Source organism: Echiichthys vipera (assembly GCF_963691815.1).
Source record: "Echiichthys vipera genome assembly, chromosome: 14".
Classification (NCBI taxonomy): Eukaryota; Metazoa; Chordata; class Actinopteri; order Perciformes; family Trachinidae; genus Echiichthys; species Echiichthys vipera.
In genome coordinates, this window is record NC_139839.1 from 7206847 (window position 1) to 7234688 (window position 27842).

Sequence of the window (27842 nt, forward strand, 5' to 3'; positions counted from 1 at the left end):
CTGTACAAAACCTACTGCAAGTAGTGTGTGTTGCGTTCTGTGTGTCCTGTAGGTCTCCGGTGATGGCAGGTGGACTGTTTGCTGTGGACAGGAAGTGGTTCTGGGAGCTGGGAGGATATGACACAGGTCTGGAGATCTGGGGAGGAGAACAGTACGAGATCTCTTTCAAGGTGAAAAATGCAACGTGCTGCTACCACCACACAGAGAACCACAGTGAAGTGTAGAAAATAATCAGTAGTGTCACTTGGACATCTATGGCAATTTTGAAATGTCAAGTGTCCACAACAAGTGAGAGGGTTCTTCCATGTTTTCTGTTTGATGTCAGTATATATGCACTGAATATTTGATACTATTTCATATGCAGAACATAATGAGAACTATGAACCATGTTATTTTATTGACCAGTATTTGAATTTACTGAATTTAAAGTACATTAACAGAAAGAAAATACCAAAAAGTATGGGATTTTTATCACCATCAGCTGTGCATTCAATATTTTTGTCCACATTATTTGATCAAATCTTGTGCATACTTAATATGCAGTAGCATTATTCTTTTTACGAATTACAGTAATGATTAAGTTAAATCTTAAATATCTAACTTCTATGAAGGAAAATGGTTTTTTTTACTGAAATCACAAATGTCATTTTAAATACCCAGCGCTACTCAAGAGGCTTCAATGTTGTTATTCAAGTTCTGCTCGTATTGTGCCGTTTTATTGAGTTTATCATAGAATGGGACTGACAGGGCACAGTTGTTGGATCTTTGTGCACATGATGCATGTCCCAGCTCCTAATTAATTAGCAATTACTCATTTTGAGCTAAGAGACATCTAAAAGCATGTATATTTGGACACATAATAGGTTTTTCATAAGAAAAGAGAGTGTCCTGTATGTTTCTCTCTATGCTATATTTGTTTATCCACTGCTCTTTGACTAAATAGCTAAAGAAAAAAAACTGCCATCCTCATTATGGTTTTAAACCCTTAAACATACTCAAAACTAAACTCTAAACTCACTCAAGACTCTCCACATTAATCATAGTCAGGAGACCATATTAGATTGTGCTTTTGTCTGGTGCTTCAGCATGAATTATTCTGTTACATAGCCTTAACTGCCTGCGGCTTGGCCAGCATGTTCAGAACCAGGCAGCCGAGGAGGGGGAGACCCTCCTCCTCTGCCTCCGTCAGCGGTCTCTGGACAGACGGAACAGCCCGTCACAATAATTGAATTCTGATTTGAAAGAGTAAGGACTTTTGTGGTCTCACTCAATTAAGCACAAAGGCCACCGCCGGGGTGCTTGATTTGATAGAACATATCTGTGTTATATTCACCTTCTACTGCTTCTTCATATTAATGTATGTAATATACAGTACATAAGGCATGCATGAAAGCTTTTACATTTGGACAAAGTGGAGACTTAATTTCATTTTTGTCAAGAAAGACCAAAAAAATATACAATTCTGAATGTTTTAGCACAATTGGAAATTACATTTAGAAAGCTAAAAGTCCGAAAGAATTGTGGGTAATGTATTATGTTAATCATGTGTACTGTATGTAGTCAATGTCGTTTGGGGCAGATTATGCAACCACAAGGTCATCTGCATTGTAGAATATCGTTCGGCACCAGTTTAATTGCATTCATAAAAACATATAATATAAAAAGAGTTAATTCTTTAAAAATTGATGGTAATGCTGTCCCATGCCTTGGTGGCATGGTTGTAGTCTTCATTATTTGAGGCGAGCAGACTGAAGAGGTTGTGTGTTTGAGGTGAGTGATAAGACTTTCAATTTAATCTGACCAGTGCTGAACTCAAGCTCTTGATCCCTCCTGCCGCGAGGCACCCCTGTTATTACGCTCAAGTGTTTCAGCGCGGGATGAAGACGATGGAAGGGATTGGCGCAGCAGGTCAGACTTTCCCTACAGCCAGATATGGAGAGGGTGGATTCAATCTGTTATTTCCCCAGATTCTGTTTGTCCAAGCTAGAGTGGTGCAATAGACTTGACAAGGAGTAATTGAATTGAAATAACATACAGCTGATGTCCACTCTGGAGGACCAGGAAGGGAAGTGATGCAGAATAAAAGCAAAACAGACTGGAAACGATCAAGACCAGAAGGAAAGGCCATCAGTCAAGGAAAGAGCAACATTTCCCTCTCATTATTGATTGACTGAGCTTCCCCTGTGGCCGGTCTGTGTCTATCATCAGACGAATCTTTGAGAAATATACCAAACTCCCACCTGTTAAAACATTGCAAGTCATTCTGAATATAATCATAGCATGGGGAAAGAAAAAGAAAAAACCTTGAGAAATGTTTGTTGTACCAATGTGTGTTGTCAGACTACAACCTTTTTATTTAGCTTCTAGTCACGACAGGAGTAGGAGTAGATTGCAAGATTTTGGAGCTTGTGGAGGACGATGTGGTGTGAGGTGAATCTTGATATGAGCATTCTCTTGCGGTCGCATGGCCGGTGATGGGATATGCATCAGATTTAGGACCACATGTGTAAGTCCGGATCTGATTGGGGAAAAAAGTGATTTTTGCCTCCGCATTACTCTGAAAAATCGGATCTGTGTCACATGAGATCTAATGTGACAGTAACCTTAGTTACAGTAGTCTGATTCTACAGATAAACACATTTGGAATTAACCCTGCCATTGGCTCCTCCCCATCCACTATCCATTTTTCAAGAAATGCAAACAAGTCAGAACGTTTTTTTCCCCTATCCCAGACTGAATGAAAAGTGTTCCGGCGAGACTTTTACTCCAGCACTGTGGAGGTAGCTCTGGTTATGCGAGACTGACTTTAAAGTAATCCATCACCCAAAATCTGCTTTTGAAATTTCAAATATTCATACCCTGTGTAGTTGAAAAGTATCTCTGCCTTCAATAAGCAGCATACCAAATCCAATTTCTGTCTTTGTCATTTAGCTATGCATGATTGACTTGCCTTGTTCTCTTTGGTGTCATTTTCTCTCTCTGGTCTCTATACAGTCTGCAAAACAAATACACTTTGGACTCATTTTGTGGAGTTTTGAATGTTACAGATATTATTCTATCTGGTCTTAACTATGAGTCAAACTGCACATCTGTACCCTGACTTATTTTCCTTTTTCTGTTTTGCCCAAAGTATACCCTCTACCTTCTTTTTACCTTTTTTCCCTAGGATTTACGAGACAGTGAACATAGCCATTCCCATGCTTTGTCTTTCTTACAGTTGGTTTAATCTCTCAGATTGGTTGACTATGTCAGCTCATCTGATATTTACACTGTTCAGTTACATAAACACCAGCGCAGCAGCTTTGACCAATCATTGATCTTACATTGTCTTTAATCACTGCTGAATCTCTGTCTCTGTCTCTCTGTAGGTGTGGATGTGTGGTGGCCGGATGGAGGACACACCTTGCTCCAGGGTAGGGCACATCTACAGGAAGTACGTCCCCTACAAAGTTCCTGGTGGGGTCAGCCTGGCTAGGGTAAGTCTCAGATTGTTTTTCTTAGCTTATTAATGTGGACACAAAGCTGTTTGTTCCTTTTCAAACAGCTCATTATCAGATCTTTGACTTTGAATGTGCAGAGGTAAACAGCATGGCAATGAACACATTGTTATGCCTCTGTCTGTCCATCCCTCCGTCCCATTCTTGTGAACACAATTTCTCACAAGGTTAAAGGTCAAAGGTCAGTGTGACCTCGCAAAATACATTTTTGGCCATAACGCAAGAATTTCTACTAATTCTGACAACACTTCACACGAAGTTCGAACAGGATAAAATGATAATAATCTATCCACAAGGGCAAAGGTCAACTTTACAATAACATCATAATGTTTCATAACTCAGGAACAGAAGGAGAGACATTTGCTTGGATACTGTGTGTGTCAAACATTCCCATTTTGTCAAAAAATACATTTAAAACCGCTCTCCACTCAAAAGTCTTCACTTCATATAGAATGTAACTCTTAACAGTAAACTGCAACTCGACTGTTTGGCAGTTTGCAATGCAGTAATTCTGGTTTGTTTGTATTTTTTTGACTTCAGACAAAATAATTCCTCAGTAAAAATGCCATTTTGAGTCTTTCAGATGTATGTTTTAGCAACATAAATAATCAATAATGCATGGCGGTGTCAGAATCCTCCGCATCAGACAACACCAATATCCAATGTGAATTTGCTCTACAGGTGTTTAGGAGTACTTCCGCATTCAGAGTTTGGTATCTTTGGCTACAGAGGGATCTGTGTGAAGTCTGATAAACTGCCTCAAGTGTTGTTACTTGAGTAAGCGTTGGTTGGATCTGAAGACTACAAAAATCTGGGGATTAACCTGCTCCTTATTTCTACTGCAGGCAAGTGGCACAAGGCTACTCTAGCCGCCACTGGCACAACACACCCAAATCCCTGACCGAGCTATTGGTAGTTTCATTGTATCCACAATACTGAATACAGCTAACAATTTTCCAATAATGAGCTGACATTATGTACTTATTTGTTCCATGTAAGCTTTGACACAACATGAGAATTGAAAAAAAATGAATGATGATCTAGCCTGAACATTATTCAGTATGCATGACTCTCGCAGTCTAACACCTGGCTTTGTTTGGCTCAGCTGAATATGTAATTAAACCTCTTGGCCTCTGTGTTTTCCTCGAGGGTTTGACCATTAGCCTCTCTCTGAGGCTGTATAGAATGCTGATATCAAACAGGCAGCAGGTTTAACAATACAGAATTACTTACTGTACCTCTGGCTGTGATGAATTTTGATATGTCCCCTGTGTCCTCTGCATTGTAGTTAAAACAGAAGCATTTTACTTTGAACTGTTTTAATATCATTTGGGATATTAAATAAAGGTCTGAAGTCACTGACATCCTGCAGAAAGCTGTTTTCATGGGAAAAGCTCTTGAAACTATCCGTACACTACCTGCTCAGTATCAAACAACAGACTGACTCAGCTGTTGAGCATAGTGGAGCAGCTAAAGAGCCACATATTTCCCTCGGGAGTCAGTAGAGTCCAAAAAATGCAGCTAAAAGGGAGTGTACAGGCTGATACAAACTTGAGTAAATAAATGATAAAGCGGCGCCACTACTGCTGGATGTGTAAATAACCAAGTTGTCGCCATGTCAACTTCAAATCATGCTATATCAGTATTGTGTTCCACTGCCCCCAAGTGGCCAAAAAATGATTGCAGCTGTAAATAATAATTATTGTGAAAATACAACACATTCAATCATATTTGTCACATTCAGCTTGAAACGACACATCTTGAACAGAGCATTTGAAAGACCTGGGCGTTGACCAGGCAGGGAAGTTCTAACAAAACTATGGAGTTGCATTATGGGAAATGTAGTTAGCAGTGTTTTTTGAAGCCATAAATGTTTTCAACAATCTATTCCGATGTGGCTCCCATTCCTGTCACATGCAGGCTCAGAAATCTGTATGTGCATTAGAAATTATTTACCTAGGAGTAGAGGGAGAAGGAGAAAGAAGAATTCCTCGCCCATGCTAGTCAGAGAGAGAGCGAGAGAGAGAGAGCGAGAGAGAGAGAGAGAGACCGAGATCCACTGAACTCCACTTCACCTGGAGAGAGGGAAAGTTTCGCTGCAGGCAATGAGCTGTGCTACAGGGAGTCTGCGCGGGTGTGTATCTGTGGCTGGAGGGTTTTTTCCTTTACATCTGTACCTCCAAAAGCTGGACGATTTGTATTTATTCTTTCCTGGGAGGCTCACTGAACCTGTATTTCTTATTTATTTCAACATCTATAACACCAAGGCTGCGACCATCAGTATTCTCAGACATGTGTCCGTACCCTAGAGGCCAACTGGCTCCGTGTTTTTTACTCCTCCACACCTCAAAGGCTTTAGATGGATGGATTTCCCATTGCTTGGGTGTAAATCATTCATGTTTGCAATTGTCTGATCTTAAAGAACCTGTTGAAGAAGCTGTCTGCCCTGCAGTCTACGTTGCTTATACATTCATTCACCTGCTCATCTTTTTATCCTGCAGATATTGATATTTATTGGAAAATGAAAGGATTTCATAATGATTGAATGAGCCAACGAAAGCAAACGTTGGATGTTTGTATATTAGGGGAAGTCGTTTGCATACATTTGGGCCCATATGAAACTTCCTGTAATTTCAGAGTATTTGCAGCTTTTTTGTTGTACTACTAAAAAACCCTGTGACACAATATGCTGTCATAAAAATACTTTTAAATCTTAAAATGTAGATGGGGTACAGAACCTCTCAGCTAGAGAAAAAAAGGCAAAAATTCAAACACAAATTAGGTTCTAGGCTTCAAAACTGCTTCAACATGATAGTGCTTCTATATAGCACATGTCAACAACAACAAAAAATCACTTTAACTCAGTATTGGCAGTGTGAAATACACTTTGTACAATACTTCATTGGAACTATATGATGCTTACACTGAATAAAATATTGAAATAGACACCACGTTTCGCTGGCTGCACCACTACCATCAAACACACAATGTTAAACACATTTTTCAGTAGTGCAGGAAGACTTTTTTTCATTTGTAGAGGTTCTGGGGAACTACTAGAATTCTTAAAGATCAGGATTTTTGCTGTGGTGACCGCCAAACCAGTCTTGCTGTATTCAATCAGTTAAAAAAGAAGTTACTATCTCAATCTGATCGGTGTTTCATAAGATAGTGTAACAGGCTGCATCGATCGTAATGGCATATCAGAGAGAAAAGAATTTGTCTCTTATAAAGCCACCCTGTAAATGAGCACATAATTGAGTTCAGTGATGTAACTACTTTCATGAGTAGAGACAAATTGCTTCTCGCCTTCTGGAACATGACAGGTCCCGTCTGACTGGCCGCCTTTCTACTGAGCGGCTTTGATCATTTGAATGAAGATGAATGAACGCATCAAAGATGAAAGGGTGTACAGATGATGTCTTAGTCTGTGATTCGATGACGACGTGATGTCCAGAAACACGAGACTGTTGACTTGAAGATGTTAATGACACAGTGGAAAAATGTATTTTCCCAAAATTATTGGTATTTATACAGCAGAACATTACAGAGAGTAAAATAACTTCTGCTGTCATTGCTGGATGCATTTTTTCCCTTCAAGTTATGCTCCAACAAGAATCACTTGACTCTAATAATCTAAATCAGTCGTGGTTTAAGGAGTGGATTACCGTAGATGTGTCAAAATAAAAAAGTTCCAAATTGTCACCTCTTAACTCCCAGTCCCTGGAAACAAAAACTTAAAGAAATGTGTTGTGCTTTCTGTCCGAAATGGCTGTACAAAGCAAAAAAGGGCTTTTGTGAATTCTGCACCCTTGGCCCGGAGTGGCTGTTGCAGAAGGACTGGAAACTCAGTTAATTAATAATAAAGTTTTGGTTCACTCTCACCATTCATCAGCGTAGTTTCTTGCAGCAGCAGGCAGCTGTTTGAAGTGGGGAAAAAACAAAGCTAGTGGATAGCTGGTGAATGTAGTGGAGTATTTAGCAGCTGAAGAGCCAGATGGTTCCCTCAGGAATTAGAAGAGACCAAAACCGAGCTAAAAGGAGAGTGGATGTTGGACAAACATGTTTGTGACTCCAGATTAATGTTTATGGTGCTCTGTGTTTGCTGAATGTGTCAATAGCCAACTGTTTGCTGACAAATTCACAATTATAATGTGTTTACAGCTTCCATGGCCCCCAATGGGCCCAAAGGGAAATAATCAGTTAACATAGAGTTACATTTCATTCCATCTATAGTTGGCGTCAAATTCCCCTAATTTTGTTCCAGTGCAAACCCATTAACAGCCTAGAAAATGGGTTGTGTCAGGGAGTGTTCACGATGATGTTTCATCAAAGGAGAAAAATAGTCTGGTACACTTATTTGCTTCTTATTTTAAGAGTGACCAGTACAAAGATATTTTGGTCTTTGGTCAGTTGATGAAGTCCCCAACCCAAGTGCCTCTTGAGCCTTTTCAGATGACAGCGAGCAAACTGAAAAATCCTTTAGTCCCTGGTCCTTATTTCCTTCCAGTCACAAGAATAGTGTCACTGCGGTTCTCATGTTTGCACTCCTTAACATTGTTTGTAGTATTGTTGAAATGAAAGCCGTTTCACTCTGATTTCAGAACCTGAAGCGCGTGGCGGAGGTCTGGATGGACGAGTACGCCGAATATATCTACCAGCGGCGGCCCGAGTACCGCCACCTGTCAGCGGGAGACATGACGGCCCAGAAGGAACTGAGGAACCGCCTCAACTGCATGAACTTCAAGTGGTTCATGAGCAAGGTGGCTTGGGATCTGCCCAAACACTACCCACCAGTGGAGCCTCCTGCTGCTGCATGGGGAGAGGTACAGTCGACTCCCAGACATAAAAAACAAAAGGAGAGACATCTGTCTCAACAGAAGCTTCGTCAGATATTGAAACACATTGTGAATACAAGCTAGCAAACATTTGACATCTGAGAAACTAAAACTGACCTGGTCTGTACCAGAAGTTAACATGCTGATGCAAGCCAATGCTTAAGAGGCTGCTTCTCCTTTTTTTTTTTTCCTAGAATTTTTTTTTGTTTTTAAACCAGAGATTTGGTCTAAAGATCATTTAATATATCTGTGTGTGTGTGTGTGTGTGTGTGTGTGTGTGTGTGTGTGTGTGTGTGTGTGTGTGTGTGTGTGTGTGTGTGTGTGTGTGTGTGTGTGTGTGTGTGTGTGTGTGTGTGTGTGTGTGTGTGTGTGTGTGTGTGTGTGTGTGTGTGTGTGTGTGTGTGTGTGTGTGTGTGTGTGTGTGTGTGTGTGTTGTGTTCTTGTGTGGTATGAAGCCCAGTTCACACTAGTGCTGGGCAGTATGATCAAGTTATGAAACCACATGTTGATAATTGAATTATCATTTTTGTTCGTTTAATATCACATTTCTAAAAAAAACATAAAAAACAAAACATATTTGTCACTAATCAAGCTTGGCTTTTAATACTTAGATGTGAAACGTTTATATATAGATATTCAAATATAACTGTCAGACCAAAAGAATCAGGATCAGTCGCAACAGCTTCTTCTAAAAGAAGTCAAGAGGCTGTCAGTCTGTCACATCAAACTGCTGCCTGGAAATCAGGTGTGACTGCACTCAGAGAGGAGTGGCAGCATTTATCTAATGTGAGTCAGAGAGCATGTCATTGCCTCCCAAGTATGAAACACTAAGGGTCTAATTCTAAAACTTGAATCCGCCTCAACAACTGTGTATATAACGGCCTGTTTGATCATGGTTTGGTATATTGATGGTGATTGTGTCTACTATTTAACAGCTGAACATCCTTCGTGCCCTTGTTCATGACTCTTCTGTTATGTTTGTGTCATAGATTCGAAACGCGGCCAGCAGCATGTGCATGGAGAGTAAACACTTTGTATCAGGGAGTCCCATCCGCCTGGAGAGCTGTGTGAAGGGGCGGGGCGATGTGAGCTGGAGCCACGGACAGGTGAACAGCACAAATTTGAAATATAATGAAATAAATCACCTTTTTAGGCTTGGCCCTTTAACCATTACAACAGAAGTTGACTGAAAAGCATTTATTATTTACGTAGTGCAACTGAGAGAAACTGCACAATATTAAAGAAATCATGTAGAAATGAAATTGAAGGAAGGGTTTTCGTAAAGGAGGCATTAGTTCATGTGTTTTCTTTTGTACAGTATTTAGTGCTGGAAAAATGACACGTTGCGGCTGCTTGTTGGAGCATTGTGCTGCTGGTGTTCTCTCTATTTTGTTTAAAATTGAGTCTCTTTGTTTTAAAATGGATGTATGCATGTCCTGTTCAGGTGTAATTATTAGTGTAGGATTAAGGCTGAACCCACATATTTAACTGTTAAGATATTTGTGTTATGTTTTTTCTTCACACCGGGGTGCACTACCAATATAAGCTGCTTTGTTTCAACATTAAGCTTAAAAAAAAAACACGCATGCAGGCTGAAACCACATTTTTCTGAGCAGAGGAAGTCCGCAAAGCAGCGCTGTGCCGGCCATCTCAGCAGGGAACGGAGAAATTTCTTGCTCAGTCGCAATTTAACCAGGAGTTTTAAATGTTTAGAGGTTTGTGTGGTTGATGTAGCAGCCTGCTTTTGTATTGAGGAGGTTTAATGAAGAAAAACAGTTTTTAGTCACACATAATGCCAATGCCAGCGAATATTTGCTGTTGATAAGTACTGAAGACTCATGTCAAATGAACACACCACAGCGCACTGCTTCATTATCTTGGCATTGTCTGTTTGTTCTCTTTAAGGCGAGCTCATAATACAACCTTAATGGAGTGAGTGTCTCCTTTTGTTTCCGCAGCCAAAATACTGCGCCTCAGAGCTCCAACACTTTAATTGCTTTAATCTAAAGATGCATTGTGGTTTAATCTGTGTCACAGTTGTGATCTGTATTCAGTGCCGGTGAGAAATTGATTCACTGCAAATCACAGGAGGCCACGTGGCAGCTGTCCTTGTCAGGGTTTTTTGATTTTATACGAGAGGAGCGGAGGAGGAACTCACTCAGAAAGTCCAAGTGGCCGTCGCTCCTCCAAATCACACGCTGCGAGGATTTTTAAGAGTATATATTTTTTGTCAGATAACAGAGACATCCGCTGTTCAGTGTTCATTCTTGACTTTGGAAATAGAAGCTTGGCTAAACAATCCCAGCACGAGGTCCACTTGCTAGCTTTAAAACCATATGATACAGTCGTCATCATCATGGAAGTCGTTAATGTTTTCTAATGGTGTTAAAGGTCTGTCGAAGTTACAGTTGTAAAACAAGCTTTTAGTTTCATTATTGATCAGTTCGTCTTTGATTAGACCCTTTATTTATACTGTGTTTGAATATATTTACATGGTTCATAGTCAAATCTCTTGTGGATCCATATTTCTTCTTTAATAAATAAAGATAGAAAGATAATTATAAAGATATAAATATAATGTGCCTGAGAGGATGTTTTCAGATACAACACGTATGTTTGGCTTTGATTCGCTTTGATACATTAGATTAGTTTTCATCCACAGAGAGGATGGGTCAGCTTAACGGGTTCACAGTAACACTCTGTGTAACCAACAACGTATCCGGAGAATAATAATGATGAGTGTGAAGGCCACAGTAACACTCATGAATAGTTTTTCAGTGCAGGAAGATACAATTCATGAAGATTCACAAATAATGTTGACGTTCAAGACACTGCTTTTTCTCCTGCTGTGTTTTTTAGATACAGTAATGATGAGCATAATGGCAGCACTGGGACACACAAAACAGAACATATTTTGCTGCTTCGTGACTTGATGGAGACACTTATTACAGTAAAGGTTACACCTTCAAACTTTTGTGTACCGGGCTTTCTGCCTCTCCAATTGGTGCTTTTTGATGAAACTTTAAAGGTTGTCACCCTCAGCCAACCCGATCATTCATAATCTCAGCTGTGATTTCTTCCCTGCAGGTGTTCACATTCGGATGGAGAGAGGACATCCGGGTGGGCGACCCCATGCACACTAAAAAAGTTTGTTTTGACGCCGTCTCCCACAACAGCCCCGTCACCCTGTACGACTGCCACGGCATGAAGGGCAATCAGCTGTGGCGCTACAGAGAGGTACGGTAGAGGAGAGAGTACACCAGTGTCAAGACCCAAAACGGAAACACACTATCTCTGTTTATATCAGTGTCTCTTTTTGGGACACTTTTGTTCTCACCCTCCCAAACAATAAAGCTAAAAGAATAACTCCTTCAAAATAAATAACTCCAAGGCTACTTAATCATCCTTTACAGCTTAGCACATTTACACAGGATCTATCCTGGAGCTTAAAAAGGACCTCATTTAACAAACCAACAGCATTATTCATTTATTTTTTTAGTAGCTGTAGTGTCACACACACACACTTGTTTGCAGCGGTAAACACATAGAAGCAAAGACACAAAAATAATTTCTGATCTAATCTGCTAACAAGTATATTTAATGTGTTACATAACATGCTAGATAGGAAAGGTTTAAGTGTCAATACCAATGTGATGGATTTAAAACTTAGTAACTAAACTCAAAGTAAGTAAACTAAAGCACATAGTAACTTTATTAAGTTACTATGTGCTTTAGAAAATTGTCATCAGTTAAAATTTATAGAAAACTGGCGCCAGTAGAGTAACACTGGGTTTGGATAGACAAGACTGCCACATGTGGGTACTTCAAACGTAAAGGCTGCAACCGCTTTTGGGGGATTCAGAATCAATGATCCTATAATTGTCAATGCAATTTTACGTGTTTGGATTATTATTGGGAAATTTGTACACATTCAATACTTGTTAACCACGCATTTATTTTATAGAGTGGATCAATGACCCAACACAGTGGCGAGACATTATATATACATATTTGATTGAATCTCCAAGTATCATTAGGCGAGAGTTCTCTGTAAATGACCAACATGTCGACCGCCAACTGTTCGATCTAGGCTCAGCTATGATTAAGTTGAAGATGAAAGGTAGTATCAGGTATCCGTTGTGTCTCCGTATGAAAGACTTTGTTAATCATGCGTTTGTTTCTGCTATTTGGCATTTTTTTCTGTTTCTCTTGCATGAAATTATGTGCAACCTTGGTGATTGGCGCCATGTCATTCTGGTCAATGGGACATTTTTTGATGTTAAAATAACAATTATGTTCTTTTGACAATCTTTTTGTTTCTCCCTCCCTCTTTCCTCCAGGATAAGAGTTTATATCACTCCGTCAGTAACAGCTGTATCGACTGCAACCCCAATGAGCGGCGAGTCTTCATGAACACATGTGACCCTTCCTCCCCCAGCCAGCAGTGGCTGTTTGAGAAGACCAACGCCACCATGCTGGAACACTTCAGACGGGGCGCCAACTAAGGCCCCTGCAACATCCTTTAAAAAAAAAAAAACTTGTGACACACGCAGGCGTGGATCTGCTGCTGCTGCTGCTGCTTCTGTGACATGGGGTTTTACATTTACTCTGGCGCCACATTTACCTGGCGCTGAGGTGACAGCTGTTTCTCTTTGGGGAGCACAGACTGAGGCAGGATGGGATACCATGGGGGAAGTTGTTGAAATGGATCAGTTAGAGGAAAGACTGGGTTGAACTCTAACTGATAGGTTTGTGTTTTAAGGTTATTATGCATGTGAGATGTATTTGTTCTGTCGCTGTGGCAGCGGATGTCTCACTTTCTGATTCTGCTGTTGATTGGTTATCTGTCATTCCACTCCCCTGTTTTCTCATTTTGTTTGTCTATTTCAAACTTTCTCTACCTTAATCTATTGTCTTTCTTTCCATTGCACAGTTCATTTTCTCTATTTCCCCTCTCTCTATCTAGCTTTATACTCTGTCTCCATCTCTCATCCCCTCCTGTCTCTCCTGGTCCGCCTCTGCCTGCACGTCCATCTCTATCTGCCTGCATGACTGCACCTTTGCCCACCTTCTCCATTCTCCCTCTCAAATCCCCTTATGTCTCTCCAGCTCTGACAACCTCCCTGGGGGGGAGCTCCTGCTGAGCCAAAGTCATCCTGACACCTGGGTGAAGCCAGGCAGAACCACTCTGAAAAACACCTGGTGAATTGATTTTCCTTTACAACCCTCATCCTTCCCTCGAGTCCCCTGACCCCCTTCTTGGCTTGTAGTTCCCCCTGGTCTGCTCTCCTGCTCTCTATGGACGGAGCTGCTTTCAAAGTAGCAGGTGGAAGCTGTACTTTACTTTCCTCGCTGTTCTTTTCGATGAGTTTCTCACGGTTCCACATTCTTTTATCCTTGAGAGGAGATTGCTATCTAACGCCAGGGTATGTGCGGGCTATCTCTTGCTGGCTGTGGGCTTGCTTGTTATGGTGGTGATGGTGGAGGGGAAAGCTGCTGTCACACCTCTTAGAGACTCCCCCTTGCTTTTTGTGCACCATTTGCTGCTTCCCACCCGACTCTGCTGATCAGTCGCTGGAACAACCCCGTCACAGGCAGCCGAGCTCCGGGTCACGTCACGTTGCAAAGCAGCAGGCAGGACTGCAACGGGCCCCCGTCTAGCTGGATGACTAGCTATGTGACTGGCAGGCCAGCTGATTCACAGGCGGGCCGCCCAGTTGGCTGGCTGCCCAGCTGACACATCACTCTAGCATACAGTGTGAGCAGGAGGAGAAAGGAATGGGAGAATTACTCTGGATATGCTTGCCGAGGTAGCTCTGGGATTAAGACGAATATGTAGGTTTAAAATGCATAAAGCACTTGTGTAACGATAAACTTGAATGAAATCTTTGTGCCTTGTTGGATGGGGACTACGTAAATGTAGGTGTGTGTGTATCTTCAGAAAGTGTGTGTATGTATGGTCCAAAATGTTTGATTCAGCATAGGGGAGATTATTTTCATGAAAACAGTTAATGAATCTCATACGGAATTGAACACGAATTGACCTCCACTGTGGTGCAGGACAGTGAAGGTGCCACTGGCTTTGTGACACATGTAACTGCTGGCTGTGAATAGAGCTAAAGAAACTTTTTTTCCCCCACCATATTTTCCTCTTGCCTTGAAGAGTTATAGCCCTAAGAAGACTTCTGTCCTATTTGAATCACAACATGATGCTGTTATGTTGTTTTTCCCACCTGTTCAATCCAAAGTACTTTCATGGGAAAGGGAATTGTTGTTTACCACCTTTTTTAAAATCACTTTTGTTTTCCTTTGTCTTTTTTAATGAAATGTTCTGTCGCCGTTTGTTTTGATCCTGTGGTTTAGCTGATCATTTAGTTTTCTGCTCATCTATGGCAAAGTCTTTTTCATGAGCTATTATTGCATGTGATAAATGTAAAGTCATGATACCCCTTAGACATTACAGTCAAGTGTCTCTGTTGCAAAATCAAGTCAAGTCAAGTCACCATTCAATACGGTCACCTAACTTACTCTGCGGGGGGAAAAAAACCCTGGACTTTTCCCTCCTGATAGATGAGCATAGAGTTTTAAATTTAGTTCAGAGCGTCTGTGTCCTTTTTCCCCTGACCTTCTATCTCCGCGCCTGGACAACTTGTACATTGTCAGATTGCTAAGCGGTGAGTGGGAATTGCTGCTTCAGACCACTGAGTCACTGCTGTAGGCAGGTTTCCTCGACAGGACCAAACTGAAAACCCATTTGACCTTTTTACAGCCTGATTCCACTTGCCTTTCCTACAGTTTTACTGCTTTTTTTTTTTTTGTTGTTGTTCATTTTTAAAACACTGTTATCAGGGTGATGTGTCAAAGTCCTGTTCGGATCAGTGGTGCAATCTGGACTGTTCAATCATGGGACTTTAATGTGAAGGACCGTTTAATACGAGCACTGTACTTACAGAGTTGTGTAAAGGGCTGAATACACAAAGCAACATGTTGGGCCGAAATGAGACACTGGTTCAAATATGAAGAGTTATTTTTGATGATGAGAGATGTAGCCATCTTAGATGACTTTTGGTAAATGGAGTGTACTTATATAGCACCTTTCTAGTATTCTGACTACTCAAGGTGCTTTCACAGTGTTTGTCACATTCACCCATTCACATTTACACACCCATGCGCAGCACAAGGAGCAATTAGGGATTCAGTGTCTTGCCCAAGGACACTTTGACATGTAGACCGGGGGAGGTGGGGATCGAACTACCATTCTCTCGAATGGAGGACGACCCACTCTTCCACAGTTGCCACTCCTTTTCCCCACATTCATCCCGCAGAACAGTTTGAGAACATCTGGTTTGCTCTGAGTCAGCCAAGCCCAGTGCAGTGTTTCACAAAATATAAGAAAGTTGACTGTAACGTGTAACCTGTCAGCTAAACCTTTGATAAAAAGGATATTACAAATTCAATACAAAGTAGCTAAAAGTCGGTGATGATGAAGTATTGCAAGTAAATGACATGCTAGCTACTTATTTTTCCTTAAACATGTCACTTTGGCAAACGTTATAGGAGCAGCTCAATAAAGCATTTCAGCCTCTTTTAGCCAACAGTTTTGGTGTTATGGCACATTTACTTTTAAGTTCAGCCTCGGCACTCACCAGTCTAGATTCCAGCAGCAGCAGGCAGCTGTTTTCACCAAATAATCTGATAAACCCAGTTAACGCTACACACCAAGTCCCAAAGAGCAGACGGGCAAAATCAGCAATTTACTGATGAAAACAGTGCAACATTTAGTGGCTAAAAAGGCCAAAAAAATGTTTTCTCCAAGTGGCCAACAGATCTCAATTAAAACAGTTTTAAGCAGTAACTCATTAAGTAGTATTGCGTGCACAGTAGAGCCTTTTGACAAGCTCTAGTTCACAATCAAGACTCCTGGCTTTGGACAGTAGTCAGCTGCACAGCTCTCAGTATCTCCAGCTAGTGCCAGTGTAGATTTGCGTCTCATCAAGAAACAGCGAAGCCATTCTGTTGGATTAACAAGAGGTGAGGATGTTGATAATGAACTGTTTTGTGGGACAGATCCAGGAGTCCATCTACAATTCTCGTAGTTCACCTACTACATTTACAGGACTTTGCATTTGAGCTTTAGAAAGGAAGAAAATCAGAAATAGGACTTAAATGATTCCTCTGATGAAACTAACCAGAAGTTTTGCCCAAGATGTTGCCAACTGTATCCCTGGAAGTAACGTTTAATTTTGTTTTTGTTTTTTGTTGGTTTTGGGTGTTTTGCTTATCAGAGTACATTCTGCCTTTCCATTGCACATGTAAAGTGTGTTTTTATTACATCAAACTGTAGCTTCGGTTGAGTCTTTATGGTGACAGTTTATATTTACTTCACTCCCAGCCTGGTCGATAGAAAAAAAAAAAGTTGGCATTGTACATTTCTGAAAACCCTAGAAACGTAGATATTTAACATTTTTGACACCCTTTTATATCTGTATGCAATCTTTAGACTGACTCCATCTGTGGAGTGCTCTGGAAGTCATGTGACATAGTATAACAAGCCTTAAACTCCACCTAGGGCAGGGGTGTCAAAGTGATCCAGTAAAGGGCTGCTGCGGCTGCAGGTTTTCATTCCAACCAAGCAAAAACACACCTGACTTGAGTCATGAAATCACCTGAATTGTCTTCACACAGTTGATTTGTTGGACCAGGTGTGTTTAACACGCACCTGACTTTCACCCTAGACTCTAGTCAAGTGTGTGTTCGACCCAATCATCTACCCCAACCTCCTCCCTAGGTCAGGGATATCAAAGTGAGGCTGCGGTCTGTGTGCCGTTCAAGTTCCGTCCCATGTCAAAGTAAAACTTAATTATGTAACAGACGTACTTATTTTAACCCAAACCACAATCTTTTCCAAAACATAGAGATATAATTTTTATGCCTAAGTAACATTATAGTTAAAGTCCTAATTCACAATGTTAGTCATGTGTTTTAACTGCGACCATAGCATGGCAAGTGCCAGTATGTGAAGTGCAGGTAATGAGAACGGGTTGCAGCTTTTCAGAAACTATAATGTTCATCATAAATGTACCATGCCAACATTTTATTGTGCCGACTGGGTTGTTTTTCCAACCTTTTATCCACTGTGGTAAAATATTAAAACCTCTTAGCACTGTATCAGCTACATGAACGATTGTATTCACAATACTTTTCCAGAGTTTATGGAGTGTGGCCGTTGTAAATGTGCTGCCCTTTCTTGTTGTAATATCAAAATACTTTTTATTTAAGTTGTGAATTTTCCAGATTTTAATTCGGTGAGCAGTGTAAAGGAATCTTATTTTATAAGGGCAAAGGTTTTTAATGTCAGTGGCCAGCATCGGCAAGTCACACCACATTGTGTACGTGTGTGTGAATTTTGATGTGTAGGGAAGTGTACATTTTGTATCTCATAAAAAAAATATCCAATATTTTTTTCTACTGACATTGCAACTGTAAAAGTGTATTTAGATATTTAACAAACAATGTACAATTAAACTGGAATTGTATGATATTTTTGCTGAAATTGTAAAATAAAAAGGTTTCTATATTTGGATGAAAATGTGTCTGTTGTGATGAATAAATGAGTAGCAAAAAAACGCTTTAAAACCCAAACCAGACGTTATACGTTTTCTGATTTTCATCTAAAATTAGGATGACGAAAGCACATCCTTGTTCGTTTGTCAGTCATGTCCTTTAAAGCACTTGTCACCACTAACGAAATGCTGCCCGGCAGCATTCATTTGATGTCTCATCCTTTCAATCATGACTGACGTTGAAAAATGTTCAGGTGGGAGTAAACCTGAATGAAAAGAATCTCTAGCTTCAAACATTTACACATGAAATGTCAGGGGAAGCACGACCTCCTCAAAGATGTGTGAAATTGCAGACGGACTTAAACTTGTCCATGTAGATGTGTATTTAAACATCACGTTTACCCGCTCTTAATTCTTGGGTAAAGAATATGTTCCCTGCTTTCCCAAGGTAAAAGAAAGGAGCACTGATTCATTTGAGGCCTTTGTCTATGCTAACAGATGTTTCGACGCTACTGTGTCTTCTTTAGAGTCAAACAGATCAACGACACAGCAACACACATAAAGGTAACCTACAACAGGTGTGTCGTCATTAGACTCCCACTGCCACTTGTTGATTCACCATCCAATAGATTTGAAATCCTGCTCAACCAATTATCCAATGAGAATTGCTCACCTGTTGTAGTTTGACTATATATGTGCTTATCTTGTGTTTGCTCTGTTTGACTCGGATGAAGACACAGTGGTGTCAAGATGGCCGTCTGTTTGCTCAGTTAAAGGTTGCTTCCCTTCTCCTTGGAAGTTCTGTCTTTGACCTAAGACACACCTAATTCAGCTGATTGACGATTTGCGGGGAGCACAGTTTCAACTCATGTGCCCTGGTCTTTCATGCTTTCCAACATTGTATAAAACTAAAATCTTTTACAATGTTAAAAATGAAACCCACCGTATTTTCTACTGTTTGCACCTTGTCATTTACAAGTGCCTTCATTGTTTAAAGAGATGTTGCAAGCGAGCCTGTGATCACTTCTGGGTATTCCTACAGCTTGCAACTCAATTATCACCATTAGCGTAACACTGTTAGCGTTTACCTTAAAGCATTGCAATGTGCGGCTACACGGAGTGCAGTGTGCACTCAAGGTAGGAAAACAGGTGGACAAAGGTTACTGGATGGAGCTCAACCTAATGATTGACCTTTGTGAAGGGCCCCTCAAATGTGACCATTTGGAACAGCTCTATCACAGCAAATGTGTTCAGACAACACTCTAGTTTGATCCAGGCATACCAAACCCTTTTTTAAGGGCCTCAAAGTGAAGGCTTTTGCACACTCAGTTAAATCAATATAGTGTAAAAAAGCTGATAACTTCACAGATCCGATGAATTTGGCCAAATGCCCGTAGGTTTCCTCATCCTAGCTTTTCCAACAGACCATATAACGGAGGTTTTATAATGTGTGTGTGAGGCAGCTGCCCATCCACAGCGGAGATGACGGAGCACCAGGTGGACAGAGAGGCTGCTCATTCCAGCCCCTATCCCCTTTCCTAAATAACTTCGCCGTGGACGTCTGCTGCCCAGAGCTTTCTAATTTCCTCCCCTTGTCACTTCTTGTTGTAGGTTTTGTATTACTTTAATCGCTTCTGTGACTGATGGTGCAAAAACACACTTTCTCCGAACGTTAATCCCATAATCATTTCCCCTGGCAACCTGCTAACTCTGATAGCTTTTGGGTTTCAGTGATTTATTCGTCGCTGGAGCGATATTGCTTTTGCAAGTTGGCCCATTTCTCTGAGTCTCCTGGGACGTCACGTAATGCTCAACTTGACACACCAGCTCTGAAAGAGGGAGACCATTTTGGTTTGGTACACTGTGAGAACACTTAATAGATGTTGTTGAGCTCTCATATAACTACAGAATCATAGTGAAGAAAAGAAAAAACTGTTTAACAGTAGAATGCAAATTAAATTGTGTTTTTTTCAGTTTTTATTTATTGTATTATTAAACCCCTGGTTTAACATTTCCCAGTGTGTATGAACTAAAGTGATGTTATCACCAGGTCATTTTCTGTATAATGGTTTCCCCATTCATATTTACTCCCAGTTAATTAGCGAATAATCAGCATTCCCTCAGACTGCAGCTGTAACTGGGACAGAGATCAGGCTATTACATTAGCACAGTGTTCAGCTGAAGATATCCATTAAGTTTCTTTATGGCGCTCCGTACTATTATAAAAAGAAAAAAGGCAATCCAATTGTCTCCCATAATTCACTAATACCCTCCCTCCCTCTCTCTCAGCCCACAGCTCCCTCCAATTACGCAGCAAAATGAAAAGATGTTTCAATGACAGTGTGTCACATTTTCAGAGGGCAGGGCGGGTTTGACGGATTCAACTGCATGGTCGTGAGGGGAAACTTACTTTCTTTTTCCACCACTATTTTTGGCTATCCTTCCACCGCGAGAGAGAACTAAAATGGAGAGAGCTGGAGGAAAATTTTTAACTTCACCATTTCTATCAGATATAATTGTACCAACATCGTTTTTTTTTTTTAAATCGATCTAATAAGCCTGTGTAGACAGCGGTATCGTTTAAAATAGAAGTGTATTGTAGAACACCTCAAGGTGAAAATTAGTTATGACCTGACCTGGCCTCAGCAGTTTGGTCTTAATTGCAATCAGCTAATTAGCATGTTAACATGTTAAGCTGAGGTATGTGTGTGTGTGTGTGTGGGCTGCACTTGATAACTGTAGATGCTAGGGGTTGACAGGATTTAAGGAAAAGGCACCCTACGACCGCAAAGTTGTTTGCAGAGGCTGAGGGCTGTCCATATTAGTGCCCGGTTGACTCTACAGGAAATAAGCAACTGAAGAAGCTCAAATCTGTTCTATTATTTAAAGAAATCAAATAATTACTACATTAAAAAAATATTCCAATGTTTTGAACAGGCTGCATCTCCTGTGTTGCCAACATACAGGTGACAATGATCTAAGAGTAGACCAACATAGAGTATAACCTATATAATGGACCTGTAGCGCAAACACTCCACAGAGACACAGCTCCAGACTTCTGTGCTCTTGACAAGACAAGATTGGGTTAAATGAAAAAAGCCACAAGTCCATATCAACACCACACTAAGAGAAACTTTTGGCTCATATTCAACTATCAACATAACAGCTATTTGCACCACTGCAGTAAAACATGAAGAAAAGGGAGATAGCCTCAGTGTGAGATTGAATATCGCGTAAATAATATTTTGTTTTTGTTTCTCATGGCCGCTCCCTTCATCTTCTTCCCTCTCAGCAATTAGCCTTCTGCCCTGCGGTCTTTTTTTTCTTGGTCTTGGTTCAGTGAAGGGTAATACAACCCTAGTTTGAAGAAATAATACATCTTTGACCAAACCTCACTTCAGAACAAACTAGCAAGCTCCACAGACAGACAGTTTGGTCCGTGAAATTGAAAATGGCACCGAGCTCAAGCCGATAGGATTGCCAATGTGAGAATGTTGGCAGGGTGATGCTCAACTACTGTGCCAGAGTCCAGCCTCTGAGAGCTGTTACAGTAACATGGCTGTAGACCAATGGTAGGCAAATAGCAGCTTGTGTGTCGAATTGAACTCTCAATCAAAGACATTTTGCCAACAACCAGAGCTGAAGTTTATCTATTTACAGTATATTTTGTAATTTGCATTACTAAATACAAAGCATGTGTTGATTCCAAATATCGACAGTGCACTCCTTTTCATAGTTATACTGTATGTACGACCAGTGGATGAGCACGGCCTGAAAAGAGATGGCCTGCAAATAAAAAATAAAAATGTTCATCGATTCATCTTTAGTGAGAGCAGACGTGGAGAGAAAAGACAGGCACTGTTCAGGAGAAAGACAAATAATGGCGATCTTGTCCGTGCTTCTCTGCTGTTCATGCATCAATTAAAAAACAAATGGAGAATTATGAAACACAGGTTTGCCTTTGGTTCACTGTATGGTGCTCTGTTTTCCCCCCTTCCTAAACCGCTCACATCTGGGTCCATATCCCCATAACACATATTTTATTTTGGTGCTTTTTCATAAAGTTTGTTCAACCCATGCTCTCACTAATGCAGATACATTTTTGAAATGTTAAATATGATCTTTATGTACAGTGGTTTTAATAGCCTCAGAATGGCTCGCCAACAGGCATTTAGTTAATTCTGAACTAATCAATGTTTTTTTACATTAATGTGAAATGACCAATGTGTTATTCATCTGTGGGTCGCCTAGTGATCGACCCACAGATGATTATCACCCACTCTACAGAGCATTTTTGGTTCACTCTCACTTCTCTCATACTGTTTCCACGGCAGCACACTATACGCTACCTGCCCAGCAGCACCAAACAGCAGGCAGAGGAGCTGAGCAACTAGCTGGTGCACATACCTATAAGAGCATTTAGTAGCTAAAGAGCCACATATTTCCCTCAGGAGTTGGCGGCGGAGAGCTATTATTTGTCTTGCATTTGCCAGGTAGCCAGAAACATGACTAAGTGAATGCTGGTGTTGCTATTTGTCTCTATAAAGGTAATAATGTCACTGTTTGAAAAGTGACCGTAAAAATCAGTTAATGCATCTTTTAACCCAAATGCGTAGATATATATCTGACCTTGGAAATGTCATATTGATCAACAGGACAGACAGTGACAACAACAACAACAGATGCTTCACAGTTCTGACTGTCAAACATCAGTGTTTCCTGTCATCTTCCCCACACTGAGTAACAATCAGTCATCACTGCAAGGTCGAGGTAGGGTTTTGGGGGGCCCATGGGGTCAGGGGCCCCAGGATAGTTGTCTTTTTTCCCCGAGTTAGTAATCTAGCCTCGTGTACAAATGGCTTTTCTATCTGCTCAAGTTTCCTCATCTACACTACAGCACAAGATGGTTGAACGAGAACCCTGTTTGTGGGCAGGAGGCCCCTTAACAAAATCCACCTAAGTGGACAAAAGCACACTTCATAGTGTCTTGGAAGGTTTTCATTTGGTGCAGGCAGAGTTTGAATGTAATCTTTCAAACCTGACCTGAACAAACAAAGTGAAGAAACACTTCCGTTCCTGATGTAAACGTTCATCTCTGAGTATCTGAAGTTTCCTCATTTTCCTCAAGTGATCTCTAACTGAGAACTGCGCATTTGTGAGAATCTTCTTGCATTCATTTAATAAAGGTCATAACATCAGTTTTTAGAATCATTATACACGCTGATATACTGATGAAAAATTCTTTTTTTCAGCTGGGTTGGATTGATGAATGGGGCCCACTGTGATTCGTATGCTGTGGTCATTGTGCCTGTGCCATCCGTGGCGTGGATACAAAGAGCAGGATGAGTCTCCAGTGACTTTGCATCGATTTCTCTCCTGCTAGAACCGCAGCTTTGCAGAGAAATGACATTCACTCTTGTCCTGGATTTGTAAAACAGCAGTCGAGAGTTTAAGGTGGCGACGCCAGAGCATTATTGTGTTGGAGTCTGGATGTATACACTGAGCAGAGTCTAGTGAAATGTTCAACGAGCATGGCGTCTACATATGCTTATGACTTGAAGTGGGTAATCCTTTTCCCCGGCATGAAAGGATTACGAGGAGACACGACTACAAACAGGATGTAGTTTGACATTTGTCTGGAAAGTGAGAGGATTCAGATTTACTCTTAGAGTAGCTTTAACTAACAACCAGGGTTCAGTCGCCTAATCACTGAGCTTTTATACAATGGGTTTAACTGAATCCTCAGCAACGGAAATTGTACCTCTCACATTCCCCTGACCTTCTCTGGCCCATTCATTTATTTTTATGACCACAAAATTCCAGAATAGAGGTTCCAAACTCAAATCAACTTGACAACTTGAAACGTCTGTAATTGCTGAAATACTAACAGTATGGAGGGAGCTCCTTAATGTCTGTATAGACATCTCATCTGCTTACCAGGGTCGGGTCGCGGGGGCAGCAGCGTTAGCAGGGGACCCCAAACTTCCCTTTCCCGGGCCACATTAACCAGCTCTAACTGGGGGATCCTGAGGCGTTCCCAGGCCAGTGTGGAGATATAATCTCCCCACCTAGTCCTGGGTCTTCTCCGAGGCCTCCTCCCAGCTGTACGTGCCTGGAACACCTCCCTAGAGAGGCGCCCAGGGGGCATCCTTACTAGATGCCCGAACCACCTCAACTGACTCCTTTCAGCGCAAAAGAGCAGCGGCTCTACTCCGAAATCCTCACGAATAGCTAAACTTCGCACCCTTTCTCTAAGGGAGACTCCAGCCACCCTCCTGAGAAAACCCATTTCGGCCCATTTTGTACCCGCGACCTGGTTCTTTCGGTCATGACCAAGCTTTCATGACCATAGGTGAGGGTAGGAACCGAGATTGACCGGTAGATCGAGAGCTTTGCCTTCCGGCTCAGCTCTCTTTTCGTCACAACGGTGCGGTAGAGCGACTGCAGCACCGCCCCCGCTGCTCCGATTCTCCAGTATAGTCTGTATAGACAGTTATATTAAAAACAATCATTTCAAATAGGGTGCAATATAATCCCAATAATTGCTCCTCTTGGCGGGGCTCTGTGGATGACCATGTTCAAATTCAAATTCAAAAAACTTTATTTGTCCCTGGGGGGCAATTCAGGGCACACAGAGCAGCAAATAACGACAGTGCAACTATACAAAAACATTTTAACCTAACACAAGAATAAAGTGTAAGAGAAGAGTAAGTGTCAGGATGTTAGTGTGTTAGTACAGGTAGAATAAGTGTCAGGATGTTAGTGTGTTAGTACAGGTAGAATAAGTGTCAGGATGCTAGTGTGTTAGTACAGGTAGAATAAGTGTCAGGATGTTAGTGTGTTAGTACAGGTAGAATAAGTGTCAGGATGTTAGTGTGTTAGTACAGGTAGAATAAGTGTCAGGATGTTAGTGTGTTAGTACAGGTAGAATAAGTGTCAGGATGTTAGTGTGTTAGTACAGGTAGAATAAGTGTCAGGATGTTAGTTACAGGTTAGATACGGAGAACATCTTCGGCGTGAGATGAAGCTGAGATGTGAACGGGTGTACGGGTGTATATGATACGAACAATGTAAACATGCAGTAGACTGTTGAAACAGGTATAAACAGAACTGTAGTGCAGAAAAGATATAAGTGGACAGTGATCGGGTTCAGATGAGGTCAGACATGATACATATGTGTAATGAATAATGTTCTAGACCTAACTGGTGCTCAGAGATTATAATCATGTGCCTGGACTGTACGAAGGTCCCTTCCACATAATAATCTTACAGATTTATGGGAAGCCAAGATCAGCTATTAAAGCAAGTATACATTTGACGATAGATACCAGATTGAAGTGGCAAAAAGAGGGATGATGGGCAGTTGCGGAGTAGGGCTGATGAGAAGAGAGATAATAATAGTCCGCAGAGATTAGATGTGGACAGAGGGAGAGAGGGGGCTAAATAAAAAGGTGCAATGATGCACTATGACAATCCTCATAATACACCCACAGTGCTGTCCAGGTGTTGGCAAGATTGAGCCTGTGCAGGGTTCACACATAATTCATGGTTGAGTTCAGGACTGCTGCAGAATTTGTGACTAATGATGCAATCAGAAGACAGATAGGAAAGGTGGAAGGGTCCTAACAATTTGCCCCCACAAAAGAAATAAACTTAATTTCGCAATGAAGTTAGCCGTAGGAACAGCAGAGGAAAAATATATTTTTTTCTTTAATAGATAGGAAGTAATGAGAGATTTCTTGTTATTTACTGCTGATCCCGTCAACCCACGATTCTCATTAGTTTTTAAAACATATGGCTGGGATTCATTAATCATGACTGGACTGTTTTATTAAATTCTTAGAGAAGTACAAATGCACAGAGAGACGGGAGGGAGAAAGGATCTTCAATTTTTTCGTTAGCCTTGGATTAGATGGATTCACCGAGAGTGTAGATGATAGGACTCTAATTGAAAAGGACCGAGAACCAGACAAAGACGGGGAGACGTGAGGAAAAAGACACAGCGAGAGTGTACAAAGACGAGGAAGGAGAGGACATATGAAGGGAAACGCGCTGATAAAAGGAAAAAGAGACAAGTTGACAGACCAAAAGAAAGAAATAATGACAGACACAGATGGTGGTCACAGGTGGAGATCAGACAGAGGAATAAAGACACAGCAGCATTTCATGTGGATAAAGAATGAAACGGTTAAAGGCAACCAGACAGTAGAAATGAGACGTACAGCTTTATTCCCTCTACAGGCCTTCGTGCTCAATTCAGAGTTACCGCTCATATCTAATTTCTGTGGATGACTCTTTACATCTACATCACTACGCAGCCGGTTTCGAGTCCCAATAGGAACTGACAGCAACACGTGTGGGCAGAGCAACAATAACAGAACATGTCACATCCGTTTTTGTACCTTCGTGTCGCACGACTTGTGCTCAAATTCATTTCACTTCTGGCATCTCCCTCTAGTTTGTGACTGGATCGGGTCGTCCCCTCGAATACCAATCAAGTCGACTCCCTGCTTCTCTCCAGTGTTCAAATTCATACTGATGCAGCTAAGCTGTAACATTGTATGTGTCTCATTAACAGGTAAGTGATGTAAGGGTTAGCCAATTCAGTTTGGAAGCTTTTCAGCTATAAATTAATTTGGTTACGTCAGATCTGTGCACTGGATACAACAATCTAAGGGTGGGGAGTGGATTTTTATATAACAAAGAATGATATAAAGACCTTAAAAGATCTTCATAATTAAGGTCTGGCTGCCTTGAGTGACAGGTGGGTGCCATTACAGGTGGCGAGTAGAGATTGTAGGCTTCGTCGGAAGATGGGGATCCCGCCCACGTTGAGCTTCATTTTGACTCTTCAGAAACCTCAAGGTGATGTCACAGATTACATCCATATGTTAAACAGTCTATGGTCTCCATGATCTTATGGTTGTTGGGTGACCAAACGTATCTAAATATAACAAAATAAAACCATGATGTTAAAAATGTTTCGCTCACTTCAGTTGAGTCAGATTTTGCCTTGTAGCCACCATCTAGTGGCCATAAGAAAAACTGCAGTTGGACAGATTCTGAGAAATGGGCCCCTGGGCATGTGAGAGGCCCCCCACTCTGAATTTGTATATCGTGTTCCTACATAGACAAAGACACTACTTTTAGTGGTTCTGTAGTCATTTTGGGTCTCAGTCATCATTGTGCACTTATTTTTAGAAGGTTTTCTATGGGGTCATTTAGTTTCTTTGTGGTTATTTTAAAAACTGCAGTTTTCGTATGAACTTCAACATGCAGTTTTCGCTACATCCGTGCATGACCACAGATGGGGAGGAAGAGATGTGGCGAGCCTGAGGGAGGAGAGCATTGCATCTTGTGAAATCGCTCAGCGTCTGATTGCCACTGTGTAGGGTTCCTGTCAGATGATTACATGCACAGTGTGGGGCTGCTCCCTCTCTGATGACAGTGATGAACACACTGTCAGATGGCTAGCCTCCTAACCCTTTGTTTATTGGACTGTCAGGCTGAAAGCTTTGCTGGCTGGACATTTCTGTGAAAATACATACGCCTTATCTGCCTCAATCACAGACTGGGGCTGCAGAGTCTCATCACCACTAATTGGGGCACAGAATAAAACTGAAAACCTTGTGCTGGCTGGGCACTGCAGGGAAATGATCTGCCAAAAGGAAGCTACAGATCAAAACAGGGAGGAAAGTACAGAAACAAGCTGCTACTGTACTTAGTACAGAAGGGTATTGCGTAGAAAAAAATGGCACCTCATCTCGTAATTAAGAGATCTTTTGTTTTCCTTTTTTAGAAAACTTTATTAAATTTATAGATTTTGAATATACATATACTTACTATACACCTAGCCTCCACACACACATTTATATACACCTACATATTAAAAGTCCATAACGTGCCTATGAAGGCGCTAGGCATAAAAAAGAGTCACGATACTCATG

General features: G+C 41.2%; 1 protein-coding gene across 1 annotated transcript in view; it reads left to right on the forward strand.

Moving 5' to 3' along the window:
* LOC310956317 (polypeptide N-acetylgalactosaminyltransferase 10-like) overlaps positions 1–17915 on the forward strand; it is a 79051-nt gene extending 61136 nt beyond the window's left edge. Inside the window, exons 7-12 of the mRNA XM_083926513.1 lie at positions 53–170; positions 3369–3476; positions 8099–8320; positions 9322–9438; positions 11420–11569; positions 12673–17915. Of these exons, the coding sequence (XP_083782639.1) occupies positions 53–170; positions 3369–3476; positions 8099–8320; positions 9322–9438; positions 11420–11569; positions 12673–12837 (880 nt within the window). The 3' untranslated portion in view covers positions 12838–17915. The remainder of the gene's footprint in view (positions 1–52; positions 171–3368; positions 3477–8098; positions 8321–9321; positions 9439–11419; positions 11570–12672) is intronic.
* Positions 17916–27842: the final 9927 nt, after the last annotated feature.